The following is a 12,130-nucleotide window of genomic DNA, read 5'->3' as shown; positions in this document are numbered from 1 at the left end:
CGCTCCAGGTTCCGGCCCCATGTTCAGATCCACGACTGTGGCGGTTGATCCAGCGAACCAGTCCAGACCGGACTTTGTGCAGAACTGGGCCGACATCCACACAAGCAGCGCCACACTGGGAACAAGTGAGAATCTCTTATCTGCTTAAGAGCCATGTACTAGGCTGCTTAAATAGTTTATGAGTGTGTGTTTAGTTTTGATGATGAGGATATCACTCTCGATATTGAGGGATTAAACAGAGTGCGGTCTGCTGCAGTAACGCTGAAATATCTTTATCGACAGTCGACTTTAGAGGCGACATGAACCAATGATGATGGTCCACGGAAGAAGTTGTGCACAGAATAACAACAGGAGCATGTAACTGGACAATTACACACAATATAAAAATTGCTTTAGGGCCTCAGAAGCATTTGTAACATCAGGATTTCAGACAGAAATCAATAGATTTTAAAAAGGAAACCACAGCAATCAGTGGATTTGCTGTAAATCAGCACAGAGCTTCTCTGTAGTTCAACTTCAGGGAACTCTGACGCACAAGTTCCTGCTGTTGACCAATTGAAAACAATCTCGACAGCGCTGACCTTTGAGCGGAGAATAGAGGAAGCCATCGTATTAGTTGTGTCGCACCACCCGACATTATATAACCGAGCTCTGCTGGAGTGTAAACTTCTTCAGAAGAGAGCTGCAGTGTGGTCTGCAGTCATGAGACAGGACGTATAAAACACATTCCCTTAAATGTGTGTGTTAACAGATTAGGGCACAGCTACAAAGCCGCCATGTAGCCGCCGTACACTACAGCATATAGCCCACGTGCACACCCTCAAACAACATTTAGAAAGTTGAGGGTTTTTTTTTTCAGTAAAACATTTAGCAGATGGTCGTTCTTTGTCACAACAAATCAGAACGTAAACACGGCGCTTGCACAGCAGCCGCAGTAGTTTCTAGTTAGTAATGTGACACAAGATGAACCTTCCCATCATCTTTATATCACTAATGAGTAAAGGAATGTAAACACAGTTAGTGGGGAATATAATTAAAGCAGGACATAGTGTGATCACCCATGATTCATCTGTGTAGGGCTAAGCTGGTGTTAAAATCCAACACTGCAGAACAGTCAGAATCTCCTGTTTGTACAGCGGCTGACGGTGTAAATGGTCACTACTGTACGGCATCGAGCCTCAAGCCTTATTTCACGAGGTTGTGCAAAAACATTTCACTGTCTGATCTGACCGCATTAAAAGATTCACACTCACCGCTGCAGAAACAACTTTACTATCTCCACTTTCTTTAGTGATACACTCAAACGATGCGCAAAAGAAAAACTGCATTCCAGCACATGAAACCGAAATTAAAGAGGTCAGTCTCATTTATATCAATCGAAAACACGGCGCAATTCAACAGCAGCACCACAGCCACACAATAATCTGCAGCCTTCAAAATGACCGTGAAGTCGAACCAACACCTCTCTAAAACATGATTTTTGTTGTACTGGGCTGACTTAGTTTGAGTTAGATGTTCAATAAACTGGCAACTGAGAAGGCATCTGTGAAGATACAGCTGTAACAGTGAGACTGGAATAATATTTTCCAGTTAAATGTGCCTTTCAGTCTGAATTTGTTCTGAATCAGGAGGTGATATCAGCTCCCTCCAGTCCATCTCATGTGGATTTTAGGGTGCAAGATGGATTCCTCTTTGAAAAATAAAGAAGGCAGTACGTGAAATTTGGCAGCAGCGCCTGCGGTTTCAAGGAAACAATCAATTGACAAATTGAAAATATATCTGTTACATATTCAGTAAAGTTTTCTTTTCTCATTTTAAACTTGAAACCAATGGAAAAGTTCGACAACTCCATTTAAAGTCGACTCTCTCCAAGTGCTAAATGTATTTTCAAATTTAATAATTCATTTGCAGGCCTCCACTCTAAAACTCTCATATTTAACAGAACAGAGGAGAAAGGCACATTATGGATTACTTTTTAAAGTTATGAGTCATCTTAAAACCTTCACTCAAGCAATAATTGTCTGAATCATCTGCCACCCTGACATATAGGCCGCCAGATGTCTGGCAGCATCTTGTGCTTCAAAAGAGATATACAAAAATGGATATTACATTTAGAATAAAACCCTTAATCTTAATTTTTTTTTCCCCCTTTTCTAAATAAGCCACACATTCATCTCTGTGGTTATGTTTTTCTTAAGTCCATACTACACCCACGACTCATATTCAGATGTGTTAAAAGCAACAAAGGAGTAATGGTGAAGAGCCAGAACACTAAATAAATGCATAAGGAGCTTACTGTATGGGAAGTCTTGAAAATGAAAGCTATTCTTCTACATGTATCCCCTCCTACTCCTTTCTCTATAGTCAGGTTAGGCAGATAATCCTGTTATGTTTTTGCATGTAACTGTAACTGGTGTCAGCTGTTGTAATCCTTTCTGCTCTCCCCTCCATCTAGAGCCTCAGACCCCCCTGATCCAGCCCTTCCTCCCCCTGGACCCTGCACTGGAGACCAGACTCCTGAGCGACACGCAGTGGGTGTACGACCGAGTGGACGCCAACAACACAGCAAATACTGCTGCTGCTGAATCCTACGTCCTCAACAAGACCCATCTGGACTACAGCGGCCAGACGGCTGCCACCATTACCACCACCAACAACAACAACAACAACATCATGAACACTGAGAGCACAAATGTCAACTCTTCTACCAATAGCAGCCACTTTAACAAGATCCCCTGGGCTCATAATCATTTAAAGAACCCCATTACTCCCAATAACATCCCAACAACTGCCACTAATGCCTCCATCTTCAACAAAACCACTGTGACCAGCTTCAGCAAGACCACCACCACCACCGGGCCGCCCGTCGCCGTGACTGACACGACCAGCATCAGCATCAACAGTAGCAGATCGGCGCGTGGAGCATCGGACTCCCAGTGCGTCCCGAGCAGAGTCCGTCCCGTGTCCTTCTCGCTGCCTAAAAGGAGCTGCGTCCTCCTCCACCAATCAGCAGCCGTTTTCATCCAAGCCGGACGAGGCTCAGGCTTGTCAGGGAAGCAGGAGGGTGTGACGGTGCAAGAAAGAACCAAAGATCTGGGGGGGAAAGTCGCAGAACAGCAGCTTAAATCTCCAGTATCTGCAGACGTGGATGTTGTAGCTGTAGATCACTTTGACACTGGAAACCAGTGCAGTGTGGACAGTAAAACTGCAATCCAGCACTCGGAGGCTGGAGCCAGTGTGTCTGCTGAGAGGGGAACTGGAGGACTCTCTGGGACTGGAGCCCAGGTTTCTTTATGTAATCGCAATGGGATCAGAGTTGAGGACTCTGTTATCAGTGGGAACGGAGCCCAGCTCTCCTTATGTAATGACAATGGGACTGGAGCCCAAGTCAGCAGCGAAAGTGGGACGGGTGCTAATCTTCATTTACATGATGCGACACCAGGACAGATTTGTGACAGTCTAAGCACAACGGAGGCTCAAGCTTCAGTACCCAGAGACAATGAGGCTGAAACCCACGATGACGTAGACAATCAGATGGAGTTAGACCCCGCCCAAGAGTCGAAAGACCCGCCTCGAAAATCACTTTCTGGTGTTTTAAATGAGCCCAAAGAGTCTTCAGTTCAAACCCAGCCCAAAGAATCGAACTCCTCTTCATCAAACTGGACTAAAGAATCGACGCCTTTGCCCCTGAATCGCCCCAAAGAGCCGTTTTGTCGTGTCCTGAGCCGAGACGGCAGCAGGGTTCTTCTCTGGCCATCGGAGATGCTTAGCTACACCAAATCTTCACCCTCCATCTCCTACAGCGTCAACCCTCTCCTGTATGACTTCAGAGCACATAACAGGGCCAAGGAGGAGGGTGAGGACAAAAAAGGAGGGCTGGAGGAAGGCAGGGAGAGAATAAAGCCATCTGTGATCAAACAACCCAACTGCCAACAGAGGCAGGATGATATGGAGGGAGGAAGGGAGGTAAAGATAGATGAAAGGGAAGAAGAGGATGAAGGTGGACAGGCAGGAAATCCTATGGAACTTGTAGCCCATTGTAGCGGCAGCAATGCAGTTCTGGATCGCTCCGGCTGCCGTGATGAAAGCGCTTTAAGATTCGTTCCCGTTTCCGCAGAATGCCACCTTGCACCGACGCTGGGCCTTCAAAAAAGAGGGAGGAAGAGGAGAAGGAAGAGGAGGGGAGGGGTGAGGAGGGGAATGAGGAAGAGGGGGAGGAGGAAAAGAGGAGACAAGACAAATAGAAAAGACACAGAGAAGGGAAGAAAGATAATAAGTCTTTCTGTGAATCAGATGTTTGAAGGGAGAGGAGAAGAGAGGTTGAAAAGAGAGGGCACCGAAAAAGAAAAAGGGCTATTAAGTAATCTTGCAGCGCATCGGCTGGTAGGAGGGAAAGAAAAGAGGATGAGGGTAGAAGAGAGAAGGATAAGAGGAGATCAGACAGAGCGAGAGAGGGCAGGTAGAAATGACGAGAAGAGAGGCGAGCCATTAAGTAATCTTCCCGTGAATCGGTGTAATCGGTGTAACCAGCTGTGTCTGCAGGTGAAAAGGGAGGCCAGCCAGCATCAATCCCAGCAATCAGCCTCCGGGTGGGGCCAGGGGCTCAGAAAGCCCCTCTGCAGGGGTGTAGCATGTAACTCAGTGATTAGCCCCGTCCCTGAGTCCGTTATAGACACGCCATGCTGTCCTGCAATTACACCCGACCCTGCTCAGAATGACAAGGAGACGGGGGAGATGCACAAAAATACACAAGCGAGGAGGGAGGTTGGGCAGAGAGATGAGGAGCAAAGGTATCAGAGGAAGACAGGGATAAGAGCGGTTCAGGATGCCGGAGAAACCGTGTGTAACCTAGCGATTAGTGGTGTTTCTTTTCCCTGTCGAGTCGCAGCACGCGAGCCAGAAATTTGTCTTGTTCCCGCACCTCACAGGAAAGCAGCAGGTGATCCAGCGATTAGCCTTGTCCCCGCTCCCTTTAGAGAAACAGCGTGCAGTCAAAGACAAACAATGCCTGCAGGACACAGCGATCCCGCGTTAGGCCCGGCCCCACGCTGCTCAGCACAACAGACAGAAACAGAACCAAGAATTAGATCAGCCTGTGCGGCTATGACCCTCGCCGGTGATGCAATTTCAAAGGAAGTGATGTCAAAGAGAGCAGCGGCAGCCGGCAAGAGGAAGAGGGAAACGCCGGAGGCTGAGGCAACACCGAGGAAGAAGCGGAAAAGGGGGAGGAGGAAAGCGAGGAGAGTCGTGAGCGTTTTGAAGCAGAGAGCTTGGGCTGGTTTGACCTCTGAGCTCGGCGTCGATCGGACCTCCTGTACGCAGGACCTCAACAGCAACGAGACCGGGGCACTTACGGCTGAGTGCAGTCCAGAGGATAAAAACACGGACTGCCACTTCCTCTGCAGGACAAAACACTGTCTGTGTCACAACGCTAACGACAGGGAAGGAACATTTAGCCGTAACGCCGCTGACAAACTGGATAATTGCCTCTGTGACGACAGAGAAGGCCACGCCGCTAATGGAGGCGAGGAAGAGACGGAGAGCCGGGCTGAGAAATCTCTCAGTGACTGTAACACCTGCGACACACCACGTGACCGCTGTCAGTGTCGCGATGCTACGGATGACGACCAAACGAAACACCCCGACATCAACGACACAAATATCAAGGGTTTGTCTCCCGATGACGCGGACGGACCTACCTGTAACACACCTGTGGACTTACGTCCAAATGACTCACTCACCTGCAGCACGCACGCTGACCACTGTCGCACGGAGAGTGAAAACATGTCCGCTGACACTGACGAGACAACAGCGTTTGGTGGGGGGGCTACAGCTCAGAGCGATGCCTGTAACACTGCGCACGACCGCAATGGCCGCTGTAACTGCAAAACCAATGACGCGTGTAATCACAACTGCGATTATAACTATACAAATAAGAAAAGTGGGAGCATTGAGGAAGATAAAACCCCACCGCAGGGTCACATTCAACACCTCTCTGATTCAGCAATTGATTACAGTACCTGCGGCGGTGCCGATCAGAGCAGGAGAAACGGCGCCGATGTTATTGACAAAGGCCGGTGTGATTATTCCATCAGTAATCACGTCACTGATTGTAATATTGTTGATAACAATAGCGGCAGAAATGAGGCCGGGGATGTTGCCCTCATGAGTGTACGTACGAAGCAGAGGGGGGAGGAGGAGAAACAGACGGAGAGGATGACGGTAAAGGAGAGGCAAGAGGAGTGGTGGAAGGAGTGGGTGAGGAGGAAGGATAAAGAAAAAGAGGAGAAGGAAAGGGAGAGAAGGAAGGAGGTGGATCTCTACCCGGAGAAGCGGCCACGTTTTCCCCACGCTCTCCCTCCTCCGCCGTGCATCCCCCTCCACGCTCCTCTCCTCTTCCCGCCATCCCTCTCCTCCTCCTCCTCCTCTGCCTTCTCCTTCCATCACACCATCATCCAGCATCACCTCTCCCTCCTCCCGCCTCCGCCGCACCTCCCCATCCACTCATACCCTCAGCTCCTCCCCTCTTTCTCCCCGCACCTCTGTCCCCTCACTCTTAATCCACCTCCTGCTCCTCCACCGCCTCCCCCGCCTCCCCTGCCGGTCCCTCCCTCTTTCTACACCTCGTCCCCCATCTCTCTCCTGGATGCCCCCGGTCCATATCCCATAGCAACGGCGTTCCACCCCGTGCAGAGTCACCACCCATCTCTGTATCCCCCGCCACATCCTGCAGTCTTGCCCTTACAAGTGTTGTTCTGATTCTTTCTTTTCATTTTTTTTTTTTGTTTTTTTGTTTTGAAAGCAGCAAAAGAAATAGACTCATGAAAGGTTCATTTTCCTATTTTCCAAGGAACAAGTTGTCAGCCGGGTTGAGAGCAGCTTTTATGTGTCATTACCTGCACACTCCAGAATGAAACAAGAAGAGGGGAAACAATTTCAAGAGGACTTAAGTAGAAGAAAACAGAACTGGTCTTTCTTAAAGCCGAACCTCTGGCAACCTCACCGCCCCCTCCAAACACTGTAAGCACTGATTCACACGTGTGGGGGGGGGGGAAAAGGAAGAAAATAAAGATGGGTAATTATCTTCATCAGTCGCAATCCTGCTCAAAATGAGCCTCAGGTGTGCAGCCAGCGGGATCGTGGTGGGGCTACGCAGCTGGGCTCGTTTCCCTCGGCAGAAATCAGTCGATGCTCCTGTTTTGCATTTTAAACCAATGATTTGCTTGCAAGGCATGTTGGAAATTTTATGGTTTGTGACTTTAAAAAGACAAATTCATCCTTGTACACTCTCAGATATCTTCAGTCTGTGATAATAAATGAAGGATTTTTTTTTTTTTCTTGTTCAAATTTCCTCCTGAGAGGTTCTACTACTGCTTTTCTGTATTTCCCTGACTCCTCTTAGAGATATATGTGAACTTGCTGCTCTCAGCTGGTCATCATCATGGAGAGTCAACGACCTGCATGACGTTTTAAGCGAGCCTCTGTTTTTCTGCTAGAAATAGACAAAACAGAGGGTTTCCTCCATCGGTCTCTCTAAAAGGTTGAAACAAGTTCCTGGAGTTTCCTGTCCACAATTAACATAAAAATAAAAATATATCTGCTACTTCAACATTTGAGCACCTGATCATTTTAACAAAGATAAAACAATTATTTGGCCGGTTTTCAGTAACGAAATGAGTTTTCTTCCACATTTACTTGGTATCATACAAACTGTAATTATGAGTTGGAAAAACGCATCAGCGTCCTTGTTGCTATTCCAAGTGAGAGATGCTGGGACGTCGTGATGGCTACGATATCTCCCACTTGGCAACTAGTGAGCTAGTGGCAGGAAAGCCTCCATAACTGGGAGTTACATAAATAAAATCCAGAATTAAAGGGGAGCTCCGCTGATTTTACACATCAAAGTCCATTTACAAGTCATGGGGAGTGCTACTGCATATGTGAAATAAGTTTTGTGGCTCCAGAGGGAGCTGTGTGAAGTCTGATGAACTGGGGCGTCGGCTGGGGCTGAAGTTTGAAAAGAAAAAATAAAATAAATAAATGTGGGGATGTGGAGTTAAAAAGAAGTGAGCTTACCAGACCTCTGCAGCCTGCTCTTTATCTGAGGCTAGCAAGCTCCCGGCTACACCGGCCGCTACCGTAACACACCCAAATCTCTGACTTAACTGTCAGCGGTCAACTTGCATTGTGGGTAATGTGAGTGGCAGGTTTTGATAAGGGAGACGAAGAATTAAAAAGATGTCGTCTCTGGTTCTACTGCACTCATTTTAACTCTCTAATAAAATCAGTTGAGCTCATTTCACGTCACTTAATGAACCACTACAAAATATAACATAACAATAATGGCTCATTTAGACGTTATTTTCATTTATCTGAGGTGAGGAGCCTCTCAGCAGCTGTACGAGCCTCGTGGGAGCTCTAGTTACCTGAGTGGCAGCAAAATGATATTTTTCTTTTTTGAAATGATGAGCTGTTTTGATTTTATTGTTCAGTACAGTAGTAAATACCCATTTGGCTCAAAATGTGGACACAAAAAACACAACATCTTGATTTAGCTTTTCAGAAAGTGCAAATTCATAAAGAATTTTTTTTAAAAAGGCCTTAACCTCCTAAGACCCGAGCTCTATTCTTTGCTATATAGGCTGATTGGGACCTGAGAAAAATGATGTCCACATATGAGGACATTAGTTTTAAATTTCGATTACTGAGTGGCAGTATAATATCCTCATATGTGGTCACCAGGCCCTTGTTGAGAAAAAGTTAGTATTGTGGTCTAGAGAACCCAAAATGTGAGGTCCACATATGTGGACGCCAGGTCCTAGGAGGTTAATGAGAATTTATATTAAGTTGTGGTTTCTTTGCTTTTTCTATGCAGAGAGGGGTGTTATGGGTAACTGTAGGTCTCATGTGAGGTCACCTGAGCTTCAGGTGTATACTTCATTTATAATCCATACAAGTATAAAAGAAACGTCTGAGCAGCATCCATACAAATTCAATCTCAGTTCACAAAAAGCACATCTCTCAAACTTCAGCCCCGCCGTGTCCTTATCTCTTTCTTCATTCAAAGTATTTCGTCTGAATCCAGTTTGTTTTTGGTGTGTTGCTCCACAACTCTCTGCATAAAGGCCATTGAGAGAAGAATGAGAGAAAAGTTAATTGGTGATAATGGTTGGAAAAAAAAAAAAAGCTACAGGAACACCTCAGAAAAAGAAAGAAAAAATCTTTTGTAAAAACATTTTGTTTTCTCTTTAAGCTGAAGCAGTGGCATTTTAAAACGGAGGTTTGATTGATGTGTAGCGGAGCATAGAAAACAGAAAATACTATTAGTTTGCAGTATGGAAATGGGATAGTGCAAAGATGCTGTCATTAGTGTATTATTTGGTATGTTCGCTTCTTCTGTAATGAATATTTCTCCTGCGTGGGTGCTGAGTCAGAGCAGACTGTGGAGTTTAGAAATGAGCCTTTGCTCTTTGATTTTGAGGGACTGACTCCAGCCACCGACCTTTACTCCTGATGTTTTCGACTGTTGATTTTCTGCCATCTCACTCTGTAACAGCTGCACTAAAAATACCCCCAATGTGTGGGGATAACTTTACATTTAGTGACTCACCCAAAGGAAACAAAGGCCAAGAAGCGCGCGCACACACACACACACACACACACACACACACACACACACACACACACACACACACAGTGATTCAGCACGTCGTGTGACTTGCTCGGCTTCAATAGTGCCGTTCCCCCGGGAGGAGGTGTTCGTGGAGAGAGATGAGTGGTGAAGAAATGTAGGAGGATTTGATTGTCAGGCAATCATGAAACAACCTTTTTTTGATTAAAGCTCCCCCCCACCCCCCCACCCCTCCACCCCTCCCCCACCCCTCCACCCCTCCTGTTGTCACTCGTGGGTTGCTTGTTGCAGTGTGACAGGTGAATTTCCGCTTTGGGTTCTGCGACAAAGCAACGTGCATTGTGTCTATTCACTCAAATGCAGGAAGTAGAGAGTGTTTCTTCCTACTGGCACTTTTCTATCTGAGCAGCCCCTCAGGGTGGATTTTTTTTTTCCTTTAAAGCTAGGTGGGGGGGTGGGGGTGGATCCACCCTTCTCCTTCCTTCAGATTTTTCCTCTTTTCAGTCTTAACGCTCCCCACTTTGTGCCATGTGCGGCAGAAATACCTCATAATTAACAAAGCGTGACCGCCCTGTGTCTTCATAACTCCAGAGAGCGGCTGCTGTCACACTCAAGACTCTCGGAGGTGTGAATGGCAGGAGTAACAATGAGGGAAGAGCGGAATAACTCCCACACTTACAAACACATTTGTTTTTCTTAGACGTCTTCTCTCACTCCTCTGAATTTGAACATCTGGCTGCGATGGCTTTGGGGCATAACTGGCAGCGTCTATCCATCGCAGCAACTGTGTTATTCTGGGGCACAATGACAAACAAAGAAAGTAAAACAAAGAGAAATATGCAGGAAAACTGGACTGTTTGTGGACGGATCAACATCCTTACTCGCACTGCAAAATACTTTGGAGGTATTAGTCCCAGAGGCCTGGACACACACAGTTTCATCATTACAGATTTCAGTTGCAGCTGCGGACTCCTCACCAGATGATCCCCAAGTATGCTGGGCATGTCGCCATGGTGACACTACGGAGCCCACGGTGGCACACTTGCAGCTTTTTGCTTCTTGCTTTATGATTTTATGATTTAAGATTTAGTGACATGAAGCTCACCATTTCTTCTACTTACAGCTGCGGGTGCAGGAAAACACCACAATCATATTCAGCTGGTGTCACTCACTCACTCACTCACTCACTCACTCACTCACTCACTCACTCACTCACTGTAGCTCTGTACCATGAGGGGTTTGAAACCATATGTTCCCTGTGAGCATATGGTTTTATTTATTATTGTGATAAAACGGTGTAAATTAGAGAATAAAAAAAAAAGCTGTTATTAAATGTATTTTTGTAGAGAAACCTCAGTTGAATGAGGCACAGTTTTTGTATATGTCCTCTGATGCTATATTAGCTAGTAAATGAACTCCGCACCTATTTAATTTGTCCTCTTGTTAAGCTGTTGTACATATGTTCGTTAAGGACCTCGTAGTCATTTGATGGGTTTAAAAGGCCACGTTTAAGTTACATCAGAAAGCAGTTTTTCCCGGTTTTGTCAAAGAAATGTCTTGAGATCCTGATAAACTAATATTTGGCTACATCCTTTGTGTAATCTAATTTCAGCAGACTCATATCCACAGATGTTATCCCTGCTAATATAATAGGTCTAGTAAATCCATGGAGGAAAACAAATTACTCTGGAAATGGAAATAAATCAGTAGACTTGATATCGGAGCGTCTTGTTGTCACTGTTTTTCTTTCTTAAAAGGGAAAAAGAATCACCTGAAAATGACTTGCTTTCATAAAAAGTCCATTATCAAGCGGACAAATCTGTGAATCGATACCTTTTACTGCCACGTTCGACTGTAATTTCCCCTGTGTGTGAAATAATAAAAGCAAGAAACGCAAAAAGACAAAAAGAGTACGGAGCTCATTCACAGAATATTTTAATCACTTTTCAAACTGAAAAGGAGACGCCTGTGTGAACTCACGCACACTCCCCCGGTTCATCAGATGCTTTGGGACTGAGACCTTGTATATGTGTGTGTGTGTGTGTGTGTGTGTGTGTGTGTGTGTGTGTGTGTGTGTGTGTGTGTGTGTGTCTCCAGTAAGCTCTCAGACAGCTGGGACCATCACGTTCAATGACTAAAATAGCGTCAAAACCCAACATGTTCAACACCTGGGGCTGTTGTGAGTGTGTGTGTGTGTGCGCAATATTAGATTAAATGTGTACAATATTTCCGTGTGCGTGCGTGTATGTATGTGTGTGTGTGTGTTTAGGGTGTGGAAGTAACAAACAGTGAGTGTGACAAGTCAAGTTCACCGATCCAGCGGTTCTCCGTAATTTGCTTGGGTGACCTTTAAAAAGCAACAGAAAGCCTTCTGACATTAAAACTTGACTGTATGGAATTAGTTTGAAAGAGTGTGCGCGCGATCTTTCCGCCCTGAACTCGGCCTCTTCTGTTCTTTGTGATTTCATTTTTCTCCACACACACACACACACACACACA

The 12,130-nt window shown here is 45.9% G+C and overlaps 1 protein-coding gene across 1 annotated transcript in view; it reads left to right on the top strand.

The window, feature by feature from the left end:
* LOC130181060 (uncharacterized) overlaps positions 1-11,347 on the top strand; it is a 59,925-nt gene extending 48,578 nt beyond the window's left edge. The window contains exons 4-5 of the mRNA XM_056394807.1: positions 1-125; positions 2,456-11,347. Coding sequence (XP_056250782.1) covers positions 1-125; positions 2,456-6,759 — 4,429 coding nt within the window. The 3' untranslated portion in view covers positions 6,760-11,347. The remainder of the gene's footprint in view (positions 126-2,455) is intronic.
* Positions 11,348-12,130: the final 783 nt, after the last annotated feature.

Source organism: Seriola aureovittata, chromosome 14 (assembly GCF_021018895.1).
Source record: "Seriola aureovittata isolate HTS-2021-v1 ecotype China chromosome 14, ASM2101889v1, whole genome shotgun sequence".
NCBI lineage: Eukaryota > Metazoa > Chordata > Actinopteri > Carangiformes > Carangidae > Seriola > Seriola aureovittata.
Note: the sequence above shows the minus strand (reverse complement) of the source record. Positions and strands in the feature narration are given on the sequence as shown.